Source organism: Syngnathus typhle, linkage group LG11 (genome assembly GCF_033458585.1).
Source record: "Syngnathus typhle isolate RoL2023-S1 ecotype Sweden linkage group LG11, RoL_Styp_1.0, whole genome shotgun sequence".
Classification (NCBI taxonomy): Eukaryota; Metazoa; Chordata; class Actinopteri; order Syngnathiformes; family Syngnathidae; genus Syngnathus; species Syngnathus typhle.
Window position 1 is genome coordinate 1,849,885 of NC_083748.1, and position 18,311 is coordinate 1,868,195.

At 46.9% G+C, this 18,311-nt stretch overlaps 1 protein-coding gene and 1 long non-coding RNA gene across 2 annotated transcripts in view; one reads left to right on the top strand and one right to left on the bottom strand.

The window, feature by feature from the left end:
• LOC133161814 (uncharacterized) overlaps positions 1 to 2,219 on the bottom strand; it is a 38,760-nt gene extending 36,541 nt beyond the window's left edge. The window contains exon 1 of the long non-coding RNA XR_009716133.1: positions 2,013 to 2,219. This is a non-coding gene — a long non-coding RNA (uncharacterized LOC133161814). The remainder of the gene's footprint in view (positions 1 to 2,012) is intronic.
• ptprt (protein tyrosine phosphatase receptor type T) overlaps positions 1 to 18,311 on the top strand; it is a 150,771-nt gene that overhangs the window by 122,058 nt on the left and 10,402 nt on the right. The window contains exons 20-28 of the mRNA XM_061290451.1: positions 4,810 to 4,917; positions 5,370 to 5,479; positions 7,362 to 7,449; positions 9,371 to 9,447; positions 9,775 to 9,811; positions 11,988 to 12,085; positions 12,532 to 12,648; positions 14,055 to 14,209; positions 16,221 to 16,356. Of these exons, the coding sequence (XP_061146435.1) occupies positions 4,810 to 4,917; positions 5,370 to 5,479; positions 7,362 to 7,449; positions 9,371 to 9,447; positions 9,775 to 9,811; positions 11,988 to 12,085; positions 12,532 to 12,648; positions 14,055 to 14,209; positions 16,221 to 16,356 (926 nt within the window). The remainder of the gene's footprint in view (positions 1 to 4,809; positions 4,918 to 5,369; positions 5,480 to 7,361; positions 7,450 to 9,370; positions 9,448 to 9,774; positions 9,812 to 11,987; positions 12,086 to 12,531; positions 12,649 to 14,054; positions 14,210 to 16,220; positions 16,357 to 18,311) is intronic.

Consider the following 18,311-nt stretch of genomic DNA (forward strand, 5'->3'; position numbering starts at 1 on the left):
GCCTCCTGGACGCCTCCCTGGGGAGGTGTTCCAGGCATGTCCCACCCGTAGGAGACCCCGGGGACGACCCAGGACGCGCTGGAGAGACTATGTCTCTCAGCTGGCCTGGGAACGCCTTGGGATCCCCCGGGATGAGCTAGATGAAGTGGCTGGGGAGAGGGAAGTCTGGGAGTCCCTCCTGAAGCTGCTGCCCCCGCGACCCGACCCCGGATAAGCGGAAGAAGATGGATGGATGGACATTCCAGGCTCCAAAATTCATATTTCTGTGTTTTTGACCACATATTGGTGATCCCTCTGAACGCGGCAATCCAGTCCGGAGGTTTGAGGCAGGCTATATTTAGGGCACCTTTTCTAGCCTCTTCCCTGTCAGGGGTGAAAAGAGTGGATCCTAAAAAGGGCTGCTCAGTCGTGGATGCAGCTACCAAAGAGCTCTTTCTGCCTCGGTCCAAGAGCCCAACGATCATCTAACATACACTGCCTGATGTGCCATCTTGTGACTAGGGGCTTCCGGACTTCACAATCCTGCCCCCGTTGCCACTTACTGGTTGCCACAGGACTTTAATCCGGGATGCAAGGTGGATTCCCTGAAAAAGACGCCTGTGCGTGACTTTGTTTAAAGTGGGGAGACTGGTGCACAGACAGTCACCACACTGTCCTTGACAGATCTGGGTCAGAATCCAGTGGCATGGAGACCAAGACGACTGGTGACCCTTTTCTGCTGCAGCCTTCATCCGCCTTCCCAGCCGTTGTGACGCCTCCCCTTAGGTCAGCCATCATCCTCTGCCTGGTCCACCGTTGAGGTCTTCACTATTTACCCATAGCCGGAGCTGTTCACCCACAGCCGGTACAGTGATTGATGGGCAGTAGGGCCTGTCCACACACCGGTGGGCCTACATGCCGCATCTCTGGGGCCCACTGCTGCTCCAAGATCCTGCACAACTTAGCCTGGGACCGCAGGGTGCCAGTTGCCGTGTGTGGCCACGAGGAGGCGTGTGCAAGTTTTGGCAATGGAGAGGCTGTGTACCGGCTGAGGAGGCTTATGCACTCGTCTCCTCTTTTCACTCCCGGAAACAGAGGACGAGCCGGTGGCGGTAGCTGAAAGCAGAAAAGTGGCAAGCAGAGGCAGCATGCAGCATGCACAAACTACAGGCACTACTACTCCATCAGCATCACATGCCTTGTGTGCTGATGGAAAACACACACACACACTTTGTGGTCTTACCTATATTTGTAGATGAAGTCCATTTGCCTATCCTTCACCACAAAAACCTCTGTTACTTTGTTGTAAAAGTCCTTATTTTTCTTTAGTTTAGGCACATTTCTTTAATTTTGGCCCCATGAAGTTCTGATGCCATCACAGCAGCTCCGTCATGTTTGATCTACTAGCTTTACACTACAGCTGTATTTTTCAAACACTCCTGTGAAACGGGCACTTGTTTTTAAAGTGCCTCCGGGTCCCCAGTAACGGGTTCAATAAGCCGGGGCGAAGGGACTCGTCCGTAGCTGACCACCCGAGTTAAATTAATTCTACTAGAATCAATCTAATTTCGATACGACGCCAATCCATCTCAAGTCATCTGATGCGCGAGCCGAGTAACTCAATTCGAGGCGAGTCGTCGAAATGACCGCGCCGTGATGATGGCTCCCTTCGGTTGTTTGATGCTGGTATCACGTTAGGGATATTTTTAGATGCCTTTGTTAAGACCTCAAGGATTCGTTAATTTACTAGAGCGCCCTCACCCTAGCTGAGCTCAAGATAACTACTTCGAACCAGATTTGACAATTCCTGATGTTAAGCATTAAAGCTGTCTTCACTTTAAAAAGAATTGAACGGATTTAAAGAATGACTATGATAGGGAAATAAAGACATTTTAAAGTTGTAATTACCGCATATAAAACCATGCTCGACATAGTTAATACGAAATAATCTATACCGAATTAAGTTTTAAGAGATTTAATGAGTAAGCAAGAAAAAGAATTACAAATCGAAAAAACAAAATAACAAGACTCACCCACACAGAACAAGAGAGGAGACTAAAGGTCTAAAATCCTATTTGGTTGAACAAGTCGAGTGATCGGCTCTCCTTTGTTCCAAAATCCGAATTCTGTTTAAGGAGGAAAGGTCTGGCCGTGAGGAGCCTAGCCAAAAAAGTAAAATTGGCGACTGTCTCCTCTGCCTTCCTCGAAGCTTAAAATTTGACAAAGTCCAACCTTGCTTCAAGCAGGAAACACCTGCAATCACCGGATGCCGATGTTTCCTGTTTTGCTCGTTCGTTCTTTTAGTACTAGCCCTTAATGTCTCCTCTCAACTTAATACATTCAGGTATGGATGGAACACCAATGTTAAATACAGGTTGGACAAAACATTGCAACATGAATCACATATATCTTGTCTAATAAAGATCAATCTCAACACATAATAGTACTTAACACAATAATGGGTTCCTCCAACTTAAACGCATATATTGATATTGCTCAAGCTGTTACACCTTAAAATTATGGCATAGCAAACTCATATTCCAAAATTGTGCGTTGCTACGTGTTTGAACAGGTCGTGTCCTCCCAATTGCTAACAATTTAATTTATTAGATTTGTTAATTTCCATCAGGTCACCCCTATGTCAAGCTTTAACACCATCTCCTGGTGAAATTTTGAGATACTACATGTTTTGGGATAGGCAATGTGCCTGGGCCAAATTCAATACCTAATTTTACACTATCTTGTACCACCATGCCACTCGACACTCCCAAGACACAGGGGCAACAGCAGGGGCCCATCTATCATCACTCCCAAAAACGCCTGCTTCACTTTTAGCTACTACATAGCACAAAATAACAGAGCTCTGTGCTTTGTATGTGACATCCGTTGTCTCGTGTACCTCTACAGCAGGGGTAGGAAATTCCGGTCCTCGAGGGCCGGTGTCCTGCATGTTTTCTACGTCACCCTGTTGCAACACACCTCATTCAAATGGTCAGATAATTGGCAAGGTCTGCAGAAGCTGGATAACAATCCTGATCATTTGAATCAGGTGTGTTGCAACAGGGTGACATAGAAAACATGCAGGACACCGGCCCTCGAGGACCGGAATTGATTACCCCTGCTCTACAGCAACAAATGGAGCAGCATTAATCACCCGTTGACTCACGTAAGGCCCCCCTCAGTGCGGCAGAGTACTATCTGCCTCAACCTGTGACCTTTTACTGCGGTTGTATGTCCCATCAGCAAAACAAAGCGTTTCGCCTTTGTATTTGAACAGGAAATATGCAATTTCAGCGATTTGACAATAAAAATGTTCAAAATTAGTTATACATAGAGATCAGTAGAGAAATAATATTCCTTTTATATTATTTTATTTTTACTTGTCTTGTCTGCCTCCGCTGACCGCACGTCCGTCCCTGCCCTATCTAGATGGACAGCAAAAGGTTTCTGAAAAATAGCACACCTTTAAGGTCAACAGCAAGCCACTTCTGTCAAATACTGCGCTGTCAAGACATAAAACCAAATGTGTCTGCAAAATGGTGCACCATTAAGATGAACAGTCAGAAGCAGCGAGGCAATATTGCAGCGTTAAAACAAATAGTGGGTGAACGCGGTGAACGCCTGGAAAACAATGCACCATTAAAATAAGCAACATCTGTCAGAAAGTGTGTTATTTATCCAAACATTGGAGTCAAATAGTGCCTTGCTAAACAGCGAGGATGCGCTGGAAGATAGTGCACCAATTAGACAAACAGCGAGCAGCTCCTATCAAATAGTGCGCCGTTGATCAAAACATTGGACAGCTACCACAAAATAGTGTCCTGTTAAGAATCTCTGGCCAAGCATTTATTGGAAAAGCCAAATAGTGCAAAGGTAAACGCGGAGAAGTGGTGAACAAAAGTGCACCCGTATGTGACGCGGCGAGAAGCTTCAGCCAAATAAAGCAGCACTGACTTACAGTGTCACATGGCTGGGATGAAGAGTGAGGCGTTTAGCTAAATAGCGCACCATCCACGGGCATGGAAAAGAATAGTCCTGGCGTGCAAAAGCCAGCCAGGCAGCGGCTGAGCGACGTCTTCATCATTGTCAGTGTTGTGGAGCTGCTGCTAGGACTCCATTTCATGGCTGGCTTGATACACAGGTGACCTTGGCTACAGGGGTGCCAAAAAGGCCCACGTGCGTGCGCTCTCGCACCAAGTCAGGCACTATGTCAGCACCCCCCCTACCCCCAAAAAAAAAAAAACAGCATTGACTAATGACGCCGCATCGGTTCATAGCCAGGAGCAAAGTGTTCTACCGGTTGCCATGTAGAGCCTCAATCGAGCGCTGTTCCTCTTTGGCTGAACGGAGCAGCCCAGCAGGCTCCTTCTTTGTGTATGTGATGGCGACGGTAGCAAATACCGTGCCATTCGGTCCTTGAACAGCCAGCTGCTTCAGCCTAATAGTGCACCATTACACTTGACAGTGAAAAGTTGCAGTGAAATAGTGCACCATGCCGTTAAGCAGTGAAAGTTGTGCACCACTCAGTTAAAGCGTATCAGGAGTCGATTTGGGCGACATTTGCACTAATGTGGTAAAAGACAACCCCCGTAATTCAGCTGTCAGTTTGTCTCGACAGCCCCCTGGAAAGAGCCAGAAGTGACCCAAAATGGAAGACTTTTCAGGCAATCTGGGCGATAGACACGCCAACCAAAATGTCAAACTGCCTTCAGGGACTGAATTTGGGGGGATGCACTCTGCTTGACCGCCGTCTATGTGTAGCCAAGGCCCATTGTTGTCGTCGTTACGGTAACCCCCATGCCATTTTGTCTTTCCCGACCCGCTCGACAGACGGTGGCCAGCCGTCACTCGCCCAGCCGTCGCTTGCCCAGCCCTCGCTGACGCTGCAGAGCTTCCGGTACGGCAGCCGCGAGTCGGTGGACCTCGCCTACCAAACCGGTATGTCGCCCAGGACAAAGTGGCAAGCGTCTTTTGGGTATGTGGGAGAAAACCGCCAATGAACAGGTACTCTGGGTGAGAACAGACTTTTTCATCAACTGAAAAATTGGAAAAATCCAATTCGTTTTATTGCTGCAAATCAATGCTTGATAGACAAGAATCATTCCTGATAGGCCAATGAAACCCTTCATTTCAGTCCAGTAAATAACGAGGTCATTTTGCTTTCATTTGTACACTGAATTATCTGTAAAGCAAGGTTCCATTCCATTGAAGGTGCTAGCGATTTGGAATCAATACAAAAAAGAAAACACCCTCAGGACGTTTCAGTACATTTGCATTGACATCACCATCATGAATTTAGATAAAAGAACAAGGCTGCCAAAAGAGTAACACTGACAGTTGGCTCCAGTGGGACTTGTGATCAGTGTCTTCATGCCAACACGTTTGTGCAGGTCAGTTCCAGGCGGGCCAGTTCCAGCCGGCCATCCGTGTGGCCGACCTCCTCCAACACATCACGCAGATGAAATGTGGCCAAGTCTATGGCTTCAAGGAGGAATACGAGGTCAAGCACACGCACACGCTTCATAATCACTGTCAGTAGTATCGCAAATGCTCAATTATGGCAAACTGAATGCCGTTTCTCCAAGTATGTTTTTTGAAAAAAAGAAAATGCCAATCAAAGAGTTTGAAGCAAAAAAGATGAGTCGATTTTTCCCCCGAAACGTGTCATGTTTTGTGGCTTACCGTTTTTTTCCGTGTATAGTGCGCCCCCATGTATAATACGCACCCTAAAAATGGCATGCTGATGCTGGAAAAAAGCCTGTACCCATGTATAATACGCACCCAATTTTTAAAAAATTATTATTATTTATTTATTTATTTTTAAGTCCCAATGACCGTCACACACGCAGGGAGGCAATGGGTCCCATTTTTATAGTCTTTGGCATGGTCTTAACTAGGCTGGATGTAATTTCTTTTGTTGGCGTTGATTTCTCCGACTGCCCGTAAACGCACCACCGCGCTCCGTGCGCGCACGGGAAAGACGCGTGCGGACTGTATGGGAGAGACGTTGAAGAGGAATAAAAACACCCTTGGAAACCACAACTTGCCCCTCGTCGTGACTCGGAGCCGCAACAAATGTTTCGGATTTGTGTAGGGTACATTGTGACAGACAGCAAACGAGCAGGTGATGGAGCAAGCGTCTGATACGAGAGCATTGCGGTCGCATGGAGCGTGTTTGAAGTGAACAGCAGAGAAGAAAGGAACAAGGCAAAGTGTTGTGAAATAAAATATTACCTGTAATACGGATTTAGGTAGAGAACTGAACTCTCGCTCTTTATATAGCTGACGTGTCTTGCGCATCCGTTCTGCGCATCTGTAATGGCGGCCTCCGTATAATACCCGGTTTGCGTGTGTGCGTGTGTGCGCGTGTGTGCGAGAGCGAGAGAGAGCGAGAGAGAGAGCGCGAGAGAGAACGCTCAACCGTAGCGCGCCGCCGACCGCCCAACTGCACCGCGCTGGTCGCATTATTGTGACAGAGCCGTCGCTGAAATTTAGAAGATATTTTTAAAGTCCTGATGTACTTTCTAAAATTTAAGTGGACCTCAGTGCGCACTGCGCAGGGAGCTTAATTTGATGCGGTCGCGCAACCGCAGCGCGCCGGGCGCTCACTGTCGCATTGCTTAAAGAGCGCCTTTGTGTTTTAGGATGAACAGCAGAGACCAAAGGAACAAGGCAGTGTTGTGAAATAAATTATTACCTGTAATACGCATTTTGTTATTTGCTGATTGAAACTGCTAATTAAACTGTGAATTGAAACTAATAGGAAGAAAACAACTCTCGCTCTTTATATAGCTGACGTGTCTTGCGCAGCCGTTCTGTGCATTTTATTTCACACTTTGCCTTGTTCCTTTCTTCTCTGCTGTTCACTTCAAACACGCTCCATGCGACCGCAATGCTCTCGTATCAGACGCTTGCTCGATCACCTGCTCGTTTGCTGTCTGTCACAATGTACCCTACACAAATCCGAAACATTTGTTGCGGCTCCGAGTCACAACGAGGGGCAAGTTTTGGTTTCCAAGGGTGTTTTTATTCCTCTTCAACGTCTCTCCCATACAGAGCCGCCTTTTTCCCGTGCGCGCACGGAGCGCGGTGGTGCGTTTACGGGCAGTCGGAGAAATCAACGCCAACAAAAAAAATTACATCCAGCCTAGTTAAGACCATACCAAAGACTATAAAAATGGGACCCATTGCCTCCCTGCGTGTGTGACGATCATTGGGACTTAAAAAAATAATAATAAAATAATAATAATTAAAAAAAAATTTGTACCCATGTATAATGCGCACCCCAGATTTTAGGACAATAAATTAGTTAAATTTTGCGCACTATACACGGAAAAAAACGGTATTTTTTTTGGCCTTTTCTGACTGGCGCATGTTTTCAGGCTCTTGCGGAAGGACAGACGGCACCCTGGGAGACGGCCAAAAAAGACGACAATCGCATCAAGAATCGCTATGGCAACATCATCGCTTGTGAGTACTGCCACTTTTTGTTTTTCCACTTCTGATTCCTGTTGTTACCTTCAACTCGCTCTGTTGCCTTTGTGTCGTGAAGCTGTCGAGGAGGCTCGCTTGGTTGTGCTATTTAAAGGCGCCCAACTTCAGCCCTCAAAGACCATCTGGTTTGGCATTTGAATCGTTGCGCCACTTTGACCAATTCATCGGAAGACGAGAGAGCTTTTGCTGTCGGCTGTTGCGTGAATGAAAAAAGCTGCCGCGGCGCAAATCCCTCAGGTGTTTTATGAGCACATCATTACGAGGCGCCCTTAAGTGTCATTGACGGTGGCTTGACTGACAAAAAACAACCGTTTGTAAAAGAAACAAAACAGTAACTCGCCAGGCCCCAAATGCAACTCGCCAGGCCCCAAATGCATTTGTCTCGCTTTTCCCGAAAAGTGCTCGGGTGCTTGGTACGTTGACACTGTCTGATGAGTTTTCAAGAGTCTGTCACAAATGACTCAAGTAGCCACCCCCCCAAAAAATAATCAGCCCCTCGGATGGCGTGTGACATTTGCTGTCATGAACAGACGTGTCTCAAGCAGACATGGTCCAAAAGACAAAATTGTTCATTCCACCGTCATTTTGTGAGTTTTTATGATTTTGTCCCGTAAAACCCGTCACCTCCATACGTGGGCCATTTTGGCTCAACGCGGCGGACCTTTTGGCACATTGAAATTTGGTAGATGCGTGGACGGAGCAACATGTCTTGGCGAGCTGTGCCTGACAAACATCAGCCGCGTGCCGTTGTACTCGCAAGTGGCCAGACCAACATGAGGCGGAAGGAGTCTTCTTCATGATGCCGTAGCGTTGCCGAGGCTGGACGCATGTGTGAGTCAACATTCCCAAGTGCTCTGGCACATCGGCTGGAGGGAGCTGTGGACTTAATAGGCTATTACACACTCTAATACCCTCCACCACAAACACACACACACACGCACACACACACACACACACACACACACACACACACACACACAGCCTGTCATAGGCGATGTGGTCCATACGCCACACAAACAGGTTTGCACGCACACGCACTCAGCACAGCAGTCAGTCTATTAAAGTTGGTAACGCCTCCAGCTTGGCGGCAAGTTTAGCGATTAGTGAGCTCCATGACGGATGCGAGCGGAGCGGATGAGGTGTGTGCACGTGTTAGTGTGAATGTTGAAGATTTGGGCAGAGAAGGGAATAAATCAAGAGTCTTGTTCAGCACTCGCAAGCCATCAACGTCTGCACTTGACACGTTAGCTTGGCAAAGACCTGCCGCTAGCCGGACCGCGGCACTCACTCACGCGACCTTTTGGCCTTTGAACATTATTTATTGTTGATTTTGCATTTCCAGTTAGCCCCTCAACCAGCATAATTGCAGTGCACGACACATCCGTGTCTCTTATTGGCAAAAGAAAACAATCTTCTCTCCGGCAGCTCCCCCATGGACCGGGGTCAGCTCCAGTCCAAGTTTCCCTCCGCTATAATCGTCCAGTAACTACCAGTTACCAGATTTGCTTTTTTATTCTGAATGTTTAAAAAAAAAAAAAGGATGTGCGGAGGAGGTTGACCACAGCCAGAGGAGAGCGAGTCTCGGCAGAAGAATCGCACTTGTTAATGACCAACTTACTAACAGTTGCCCTCCAACTTGACAGCTCACTCACAAATAGTAGGCATTCTCTACTTGGGCATCGGTGCTCCCGCTTCGCTGGAACGCGATACAATCGTCAGCGGCATTGGACGACATTTGATGACATGCGACGCCATTGTGCGTTTTGCTAGTTTTGCTCACATGCGGCCAAGCTGCGTTTGCGAAAGGGAGCGGTGCAGATGCAGTGCGCTGTGGGTGGGCGTGACTTGAGGCCTGTTGTGTTTGTTTGCTTGTCCGTGGTGCCATCTGACCCCTCAGACGATCACACACGAGTGCGACTGCAGCCGCTGGACGGGGAGCCCCTCTCCGACTACATCAACGCCAACTTCATTGACGTGAGTTCAAGTTCATCAAATTTGCCCCCTAAAACATTGTTGAATTGGATTTTCATGCACGAATACAACCTTGACTCTTCAAGGTGGAATGACGATAATTTGGAGAGGAAATGGAGACGCAGAAAGCATTTGAGCTTTTCCAAATGACAAGCATTCGCTTCATTCTAGATCTTGTTGAACTCGCTCTGCACAGCATACGTACTTCGACTAATAAGTTGAAATGATAGATTTGGAAAGACTGGAACTTGTATGATTATTATCTTTGTATTTGTGATGATGAATATGATTTTGAATTCTTTTCAAGCGTTTGTGTTATGTGTCCCTCAGGGCTACCACCGGCCGAGACATTACATCGCCACACAAGGTAACGCAGCGCAAATGACGCCGCCGTGCGTGTGCGCATACATGCCTACTCATCAGGGTCCTTTTGGCAGGATGCGATTACCTCAACCTCCTAAATTTAAGTACCGTATTTTGCGCCCTATTAGGTGCACCGGGTTATAAGGCGCACCTTCAATGAACGGCCCATTTTAAAACTTTGTCCATATATAAGGCGCACCGGACTATAAGGCGCATAAAATAGAAGCTTTACTGCAACAAACTGAGGTTGACTAGGGTTGCGGTATGCACCCACTAGCCAATAACCGAGCCCTCTGGAAACAATCGCGTTTCTCAAACGATCTCCTATAAAATGATCGGAACTGACTAAAGTTCGATCTAACGCATTGGTACTACTTACCCATGTTTCACTTCTATATCGATCCGTAGATTTACTCGAAACATTAACAGAGCAGCCTATTTTGACATGAAATAGCTTGCTGCGTATAGCAGCTATCGTTATAGCATTAGCCATCCGCAAAAACCCATGAGCCTCAGCTCGCAATCTCCCATGAGCCTCAGCAAAGTGTAAACAATCGCGTTTCTCAAACGATCTCCTATAAAATGATCGGAACTGACTAAAGTTCGATCTAACGCATTGGTACTACTTACCTATGTTTCCCTTCCATATCGATCCGTAGATTTACTCGAAACATTAACAGAGCAGCCTATTTTGACATGAAATAGCTTGCTGCGTATAGCAGCTATCGTTATAGCATTAGCCATCTGCAAAATCCCATGAGCCTCAGCTTGCAATATCCCATGAGCCTCAACAAAGTGTAAACAATCGCGTTTCTCAAACGATCTCCTAAAAAATGATCGGAACTGACTAAAGTTCGATCTAACGCATTGTACTACTTACCCATGTTTCCCTTCCATAACGATACGTAGATTTACTCGAAACATTAACAGAGCAGCCTATTTTGACATGAAATAGCTTGCTGCGTATAGCAGCTATCGTTATAGCATTAGCCATCCGCAAAAACCCATGAGCCTCAGCTCGCAATCTCCCATGAACCTCAGCAAAGTGTAAACAATCGCGTTTCTCAAACGATCTTCTATAAAATGATCGGAACTGACTAAAGTTCAATCTAACGCATTGATACTACTTACCTATGTTTCCCTTCCATATCGATCCGTAGATTTACTCGAAACATTAACAGAGCAGCCTATTTTGACATGAAATAGCTTCCTGCGTATACCAGCTATCGTTATAGCATTAGCCATCCGCAAAATCCCATGAGCCTCAGCTCGCAATATCCCATGAGCTTCAGCAAAGTGTAAACAATCGCGTTTCTCAAACGATCTCCTATAAAATGATCGGAACTGACTAAAGTTCGATCTAACGCATTGGTACTGCTTACCTATGTTTCCCTTCCATATCGATCCGTAGATTTACTCGAAACATTAACAGAGCAGCCTATTTTGACATGAAATAGCTTGGTGCGTATAGCAGCTATCGTTATAGCATTAGCCATCCGCAAAATCCCATGAGCCTCAGCTCGCAATCTCCCATGAGCCTCAGCAAAGTGTAAACAATCGCGTTTCTCAAACGATCTCCTATAAAATGATCGGAACTGACTAAAGTTGGATCTAACGCATTGGTACTACTTACCTATGTTTCCCTTCCATATCGATCCGTAGATTTACTCGAAACATTAACGGAGCAGCCTATTTTGAAATGAAATAGCCTCGCGGGTACAACAGCTATTCGGTGACGCCCCCGGACTACAGTTACCGTAATGTTGGGAAGCGATGCAACCTTGTAATTTACTAGTCGTACTAAAACGTACTAAAACATTTTGGCAGAGCACTGTGTACAACCAGTATGAATCAACAAATTCATCAATTGATTGATAAGGCGCACCGGACTATAAGGCGCACTGTCGACTTTTGATAAAAATTTAGGTTTTTAGGTGCGCCTTATAGGGCGGAAAATACGGTAGTCCGATCACAGATGAAAAAAAAAAGGCCCTGGACAAATTTAAGAGCCCATTACCTGAAAGCCTCCAACCTGCACTCAGCTACTGCATCTTCTAGCGTGTACGGCGTGTGTGTGCGTGCGTGTGTGTGTGTGTGTGTGTGTGTGTGTGTGTGTGTGTGTGTGTGTGTGAGAGACACGTTTCATGTGTGCATATGTACTTGGTTTGTGTGTGCGCTAGGGCCCATGCAGGAGACGGTGAGGGATTTCTGGAGGATGGTGTGGCAGGAGAACTCGGCCTCCATCGTCATGGTGACCAACCTGGTGGAGGTGGGCAGGGTGAGTTGCAAAGGTGTGCTGACAGTAATGCTAATGCCAGCATAACCGACGTTGCCCCTGCAGTCTTAAAATGAAAGAACAGCACAAAGTTGTATTTGAATGTTGATTTTATTTGCTTATGTTTTTTTAAGCATCCTACCAGCTGGCTTGGTGCCCTAATTTGGAACCCAACTCTGTAAATTTGAAGCCAAAGCCTGCCATGCAACATGACCTTGAGACCTCTGTCGAAACCCTCATTTAAAAGCCTTTGCATGAAAGCCTCATTTCAAGCCCAAACTTTGCACAGAGGGCTGGAAGTCCGGAAAAGCCTCATTTGAATCCAAGTCTAGTCTTGAAACTCAGATTAAAATTCTAAACTTCAGTTCTGTCTCTTTTCGGGAGCCCCACCTCTTGTGTGACAGGCTCATTGGAATCCGGGCTGACCTCCGGTGTGTGTGTGTCTTTAGGTCAAGTGCGTTCGCTACTGGCCCGACGAGACGGAAGTTTACGGGGACGTCAAAGTCACCCTGGTGGAGACGGACCCGCTCGCTGAGTACATCGTCCGCACCTTCACGATGCAGAAGGTGAGCGGGGCGGAGACCGGAATCGAGGCCATCGGTGTCCTTTCTTTGCTTCCGCTGGACAATTTCAAATTAAAGAAGGTTCCCAAATGTGATAGAATTAATGAACATTGTTTGATGTGCATTTTGCCGCCAACAAGGTTTCAACGGTTTTTGACTAGTTTGGTATCGCTGGACCCGCCGTTTGCGCTTTTTAACCCCGGCTCACGTGTGACCGTACCGGCCGCGGCCACGGCCGCCCTTGTTGTGCTTTTCATAGACGATCAACAACCGGCATTTTTGACATTTCATTTCAAAGGAACAGATGTCCTTTTCTGGAGTTTCTTGGGAACTCTGGGAAAAAAAAGCTTTATGCTCGAACTGTTTGATCATCTATGAGTTGGCGATATATGAATGATGGTACCTCGGCACACCACACCATAGACACACAGATAACCTAGAAAGCTACGCTGTGCTAGCAAGCGAAATAATGTAGGACGTGTGTGTGTGAGTGTGTGCGTGTGTGTGTGCCTGTGTGTGTGCGTGTGTCTGTGTGTGCGTGCGGATATACGTATGTACACACTATAAAAACGGGAACATCTTTGCAAATGTATGTAGATATTTGGTCAGTTTGTTACCTAATTTCGGAAAAGGGTATATAAACCATACAGAGTTTTACATATGTTTTTTTTAGTCACTGAGTCCAGTCCATGTTCTCCATTTTAGTTTGCGTGATGGTGTTTCTTATTTCTCTGAGGCGGTGCGTCTTTCCTTTCTATTGGTTGGGCGACATCATTGCCCTTGTCATCCTCTTCGTGGCCTGGCCTTCCCATAGATTTGTGAGGAGTGTTGGAGAGGAAGAGCGAGTTGCCATTATTTATTTTCTTACCCCCCGGTGGATCTATACCACTGCGCACCTCCCTCCTCAATAATTCACCAGGATCGATTCTACCCGCAGAGCCGCAGACTGTGCGGCTCCTCAAATGAGAGGCTTTGGTCCTTCTCACTTCAGTCATTCGAGCTGCCGTCCGTTGTCAGACCCCCCACCCCACCCCAAGCTCAGGTGGAGCATACAGGGACGACCAGGCGCACCCCCGCAGAGGACAAACGCAAGGTTACAAGCAGTACGATGAAAATCTTGAAGCACGTTCATACGCCAAAGAAGGCCACTTGGCCAATGTGGCTCCACGTTTGGGCTTTGACAAGCGTTTGCGATCGGAGCTTTCCACGCAGCGTGTCCTTCAAAGGCGGCAGATGTGTTTGAAAAAAGAAAAGAGTTGTGGAGCAACACGTTAATATTTGCTCCAACAGCAGTCATTTCATAAGCGCTGTAACGAAGCGCGTCGCAGATGCGCAGCCACAAGAGAAGCTAACCCCACAGCAAACGAGGAGTGTCCCTTGTCTCTAATTCGTCTGTTTTTTTCTTGCAGAAGGGTCACCACGAGCTCCGAGAGCTGCGGCAGTTCCACTTCACCAGCTGGCCAGACCACGGCGTCCCTTGCTATGCCACCGGGATGTTGGGCTTCATACGGCAGGTCAAGTTCCTCAACCCGCCAGACGCCGGGCCCATCGTGGCTCACTGCAGGTACGTCAACAGCACAGCGGACACCAAAGCATTTTTTACAGTCTCTTAAGACAGAGTCTTAAGAAAGGAGTTTTGCCGGGGTCCCTGCACGCGTGCCTTTTGTGTGAGGCGGTCATCTCTGACGTATCTCTGACGCCATCAATCATCAGGACGATGGTATGATGAAATAGTTCAATAAAAGCAAATCATTCCTGGCTTGGGATTCTGCCTTTTGTAGCCGAAAACAAAGAATGCCGTTGCAGTCTTGTCACGAGTGAGCGTGCAAAGCTCAAGCACGTGTAAAATTGTGATCTCCAATTTTGTGATCATTGTGTAAAAGCGCAGTCTGAGACCAAAACTTGTGTTGAAAAACAGGCGCGAGAGGATCGCACATCTTGTCAAAGTGTATGCCGAGCGTCACACTGGCCAAACGTGGAAGAGGGTTAGGTTGCATTCCTCACCGGCTTCCTTCAAACAACGTCACCTGTGGTAAATTGGGGATCATTGCGAGCGTTGAGAAAAGTCATTTGGGGCGCCGCTGTGTGCAATCGCTCTCCACACTTTTTCATCGTTTGACGACGTACCAATTGCTCACTTTTTCCATCTTTTAGTTTTTACCATGCGCACGCACACACTCACTCGCACACAAAGTGTCGACATTAATCACTCGGGTGACAGGTAATCTGGGGAGGCTCTCCCTCCCTCCACCCACCTTTCTCTCCTCTGTCTCGTGGGGGCCGTCTCATCCATCTATCCACCATCCATCCATCCATCCATCCATCCATCCATCCAGCCATCCAGCCATTTCTCTCGCATGTGCCAACTGTTTAGTTTAGAGGGGTGCGACGCTAGGCAGCGAAACATTGAAACGTTGGGCATGGGATAAGCCGCCCCAATGGATTTTGCTGCTTTATTTGACACGGCTGCTGCATTTGGGGGCCACCATGTACGTGCAAGCTGGCACTGAAAAGGACTCCTTCCTGGCGTCCGATGGCTCTTGTGCCCAAGTTGGCACTGACTGGAGGCGGCCACACTTGTCAGAGCCATTCACATCAGTTAGGCTTAAGTGTACTTCGGCAGAAGTGAGGAAGATGTCTTTAGTTACCGTTTCAAACTAGTCAGCTCTTCAACCGAGGCTTAGGGATTCCAAGTTAAACTCGACTTTGGATTTTGTAGCAGGCTTTAAAACGAGGCAGAAGGTTAAAATTAGCATTTCCATTTAGGCATTAGCATTTAACGTGTGGCTAAACTATCCACTGCACGCGCGCGTGCCTCAACAGCCATCTGCGGCCACTTCCCACAAGGAGAATCCGAGTTTGTTGCACTTTTTGCGGTACCTTCCTCGACGATAACGCAAAGACTAAATCGAATGGGTGAGTAGCCTTTGATTCAGGTGGATAGATGAGTAGCCTTTCGATTCATTTCACTTGTTGATTTGAAAACTCACCAAAACATGTTTTCAACAACAGCTCCATGGGTTGTTTGGGGCAAAACAACTCATTCAGCTTGAGCCGAGCTCCTGGGTCACTCCAAACTGGCTTGCTTTCAAGCCAGCATTTTGGAGGCCGTAACATTCAAGTCCCTTTTTCATTGCTAACCTGAATCATTTGTCTTTTCCTTTTCGCCACGCTCGATTATATTCTTCATGCATTAATCCAGTGGACCTTATTCCCAACAAAGATTCAAGATTCAAGAGTTTTTATTCGCCATGTTTGAGCGTGGCAAACAAGGAATTTGACTTCGGTAAAAACACACCCTCTGTTCAACATTTAGGTGACTAACAACATTCAGGACATGTGAATAATGGCAAAAACAGTGTAGACAAATTCAAAACTGCAACACAAAGATCCCCAAAACGCCAGCTGAAAATACAGCCTTCACGTTGTACAAGGTGGTTGAAGTCAATTTTTTAGCAGCAAGACAAAGCAGTAAGTCGAGCGCTCCAAACGTGTTGGGACACAAACTCACAGAACGGACTAAAGTCAGCACAGTGCAGCAACTGATAGTGATTTCTGTCTGTTGCTGCCGGCAGCGCGGGCGCGGGCCGGACCGGCTGCTTCGTGGCCGTGGACATCATGCTGGACATGGCCGAGAACGAGGGCGTGGTGGACGTCTTCAACTGCATCCGCGAGCTCAGGTCACAAAGGGTCAACATGGTGCAGACAGAGGTGAGGACCGCAAACGGACGCTGTTAGGGTGGTGCTCACTCTAACTTATTTTGCAAGAACCACACAGGAGTCAAGCAAGTCATTTTAGACACCTGCAGGCGGAGAGTTCACTCGTCGCTGTGCTTACAGCGATGGTCGAATGAAGTCTGACTCAGGCCTCGTCAGGTGCTTATTTATTGAGAGAAAGAGTGGGGTTGAAAGTGGGGGTGTGGGAACACACAGGATAAGGTGAAGACGGTCCCCTGCTGATCAAAGCATAGCAGGGGACCTTTTACGACGTTCTGTAAACAAAGCAACTTTGATTGCTTCCTCTGCAGCTAGTCAATCAGTAGAAAAGATCTTAGCACTTTGGTCTACTACTTTTGTTAAGACAGGACAAGCTAGTTAAATTATTACAGGTTACATTCCAACATAATCATACGATGAAGATATTCTGTAAACCCTAACATATCCCTCCTGTTTTATCATATGATTATGTCAACCTCGATCAGTCAAACATAAGTAAGAAAATACAATGAAAGCAATAACCTCCAGTGAAGATGAGGTTTTTCCTCAATACTCCAGTCCAAATTGTGTGTGTAATTTAAAAACCTGCGGACAGATTAAATGCAGGAAAAGAGTTACACGGTCCCTCTGCCTTAGGCGACCAGAATGTTATCAATCAAGATAAAAATTGCTCGTGATTGTTCAGCCGTTGGGGTTTGGCACGCCCACTGGTGGAGGGTGAGCACGATTCTCACCCCCTTCGCAGATCTGCTCCGTCCGGGGAGAACTTGGAAATATCTGCTGCGTGGTCATTGTCTTCAGTGGCTCAGGGTGGACTACCTGGCCACCAAGGGGGAAGGGGATTATTCTGCCCCTGTTTGTACTGGGGGCGGGGACTGTCGATGGCTGATCTGGTTCCTTGCTGGAACCCTTTACTGGGACAGATGATACCACGAATCTCCTTTGTCGGCCAGCCGGACGGCATGTGAGATGCGCTCCACCAATTTATAGGGCCCAGTCGACGCAGGCTCCGTCCCCCTCCTTCTTGGGACCTTCAGCCAGAACGTTGGGGTGATCTGGACCTCGGTCTTTGCTTCCGTATCCGCAGTAGTTTGCTGACCAAATCCCGATCTGGATCCGCCACCGAAAGAACAGCAGCACGTCCGGAAAACAGCAAAAAACAGCACCTTTTCTGCAACCTTTGCATTAGTCATTTGAGATGTTTCTTCTGCTCCTCTCATCACTGTTTTGTTGCCCTGGTTACAGAGGCGTTGCTACACCAAAGGGAGGGAAGATTGTGTCTGTAGCAACGTTGATTAGCTAAGGAATGTAGTGTGGTGTGAACTAGCACTTCATTGTCGGCCCGTGACCCCCGCAGAGTTTGTCCATCTGTTCTTTTCCAGTTGTTGGCCGAGTCGTCCGCGAGTGAGATCAGATAACTTCAATTGCCGCTTTCCTGTGGAACAATGCAACTAGACCTTTGCTAGACTTTATCTACTTAGTAAATTAACACTCAATAACAATAAGTAACTTGTCCTAAACACTCAAACAAATGTTAAGTAAATGTAAGGTAACTGGTATGCAGTTCCTTAAACAAACATTGAGTAAATAAAGGATAACTTGTACGCAACTACTTCAAACTGTGTTTAACACTTAACAAAGAAAAACAATTCTGATCAACAACAATCTATGAACCAAACCTACAGTTAACTAAAAGGAATGACGTTTCTTTCAACCAAATAAGAACATTTCGCCTATGCAAATAAGCTCTGCTCATTGTTAGTGAAGGCCTCTTACAGGAACAAAAACACACAGATAACATAAGGACAGGAAGGATACGTAAGGCTGACAGGGATCAAAAGACATCCCTGTCACTAAAGAGGAAGAACGTGGATAAAAGGAAAGCCATAAACTCGTAAAGACAAGGCCTACAGGTCTGGCAGGCCAAGGCTTCACTTAAATTATTCCAA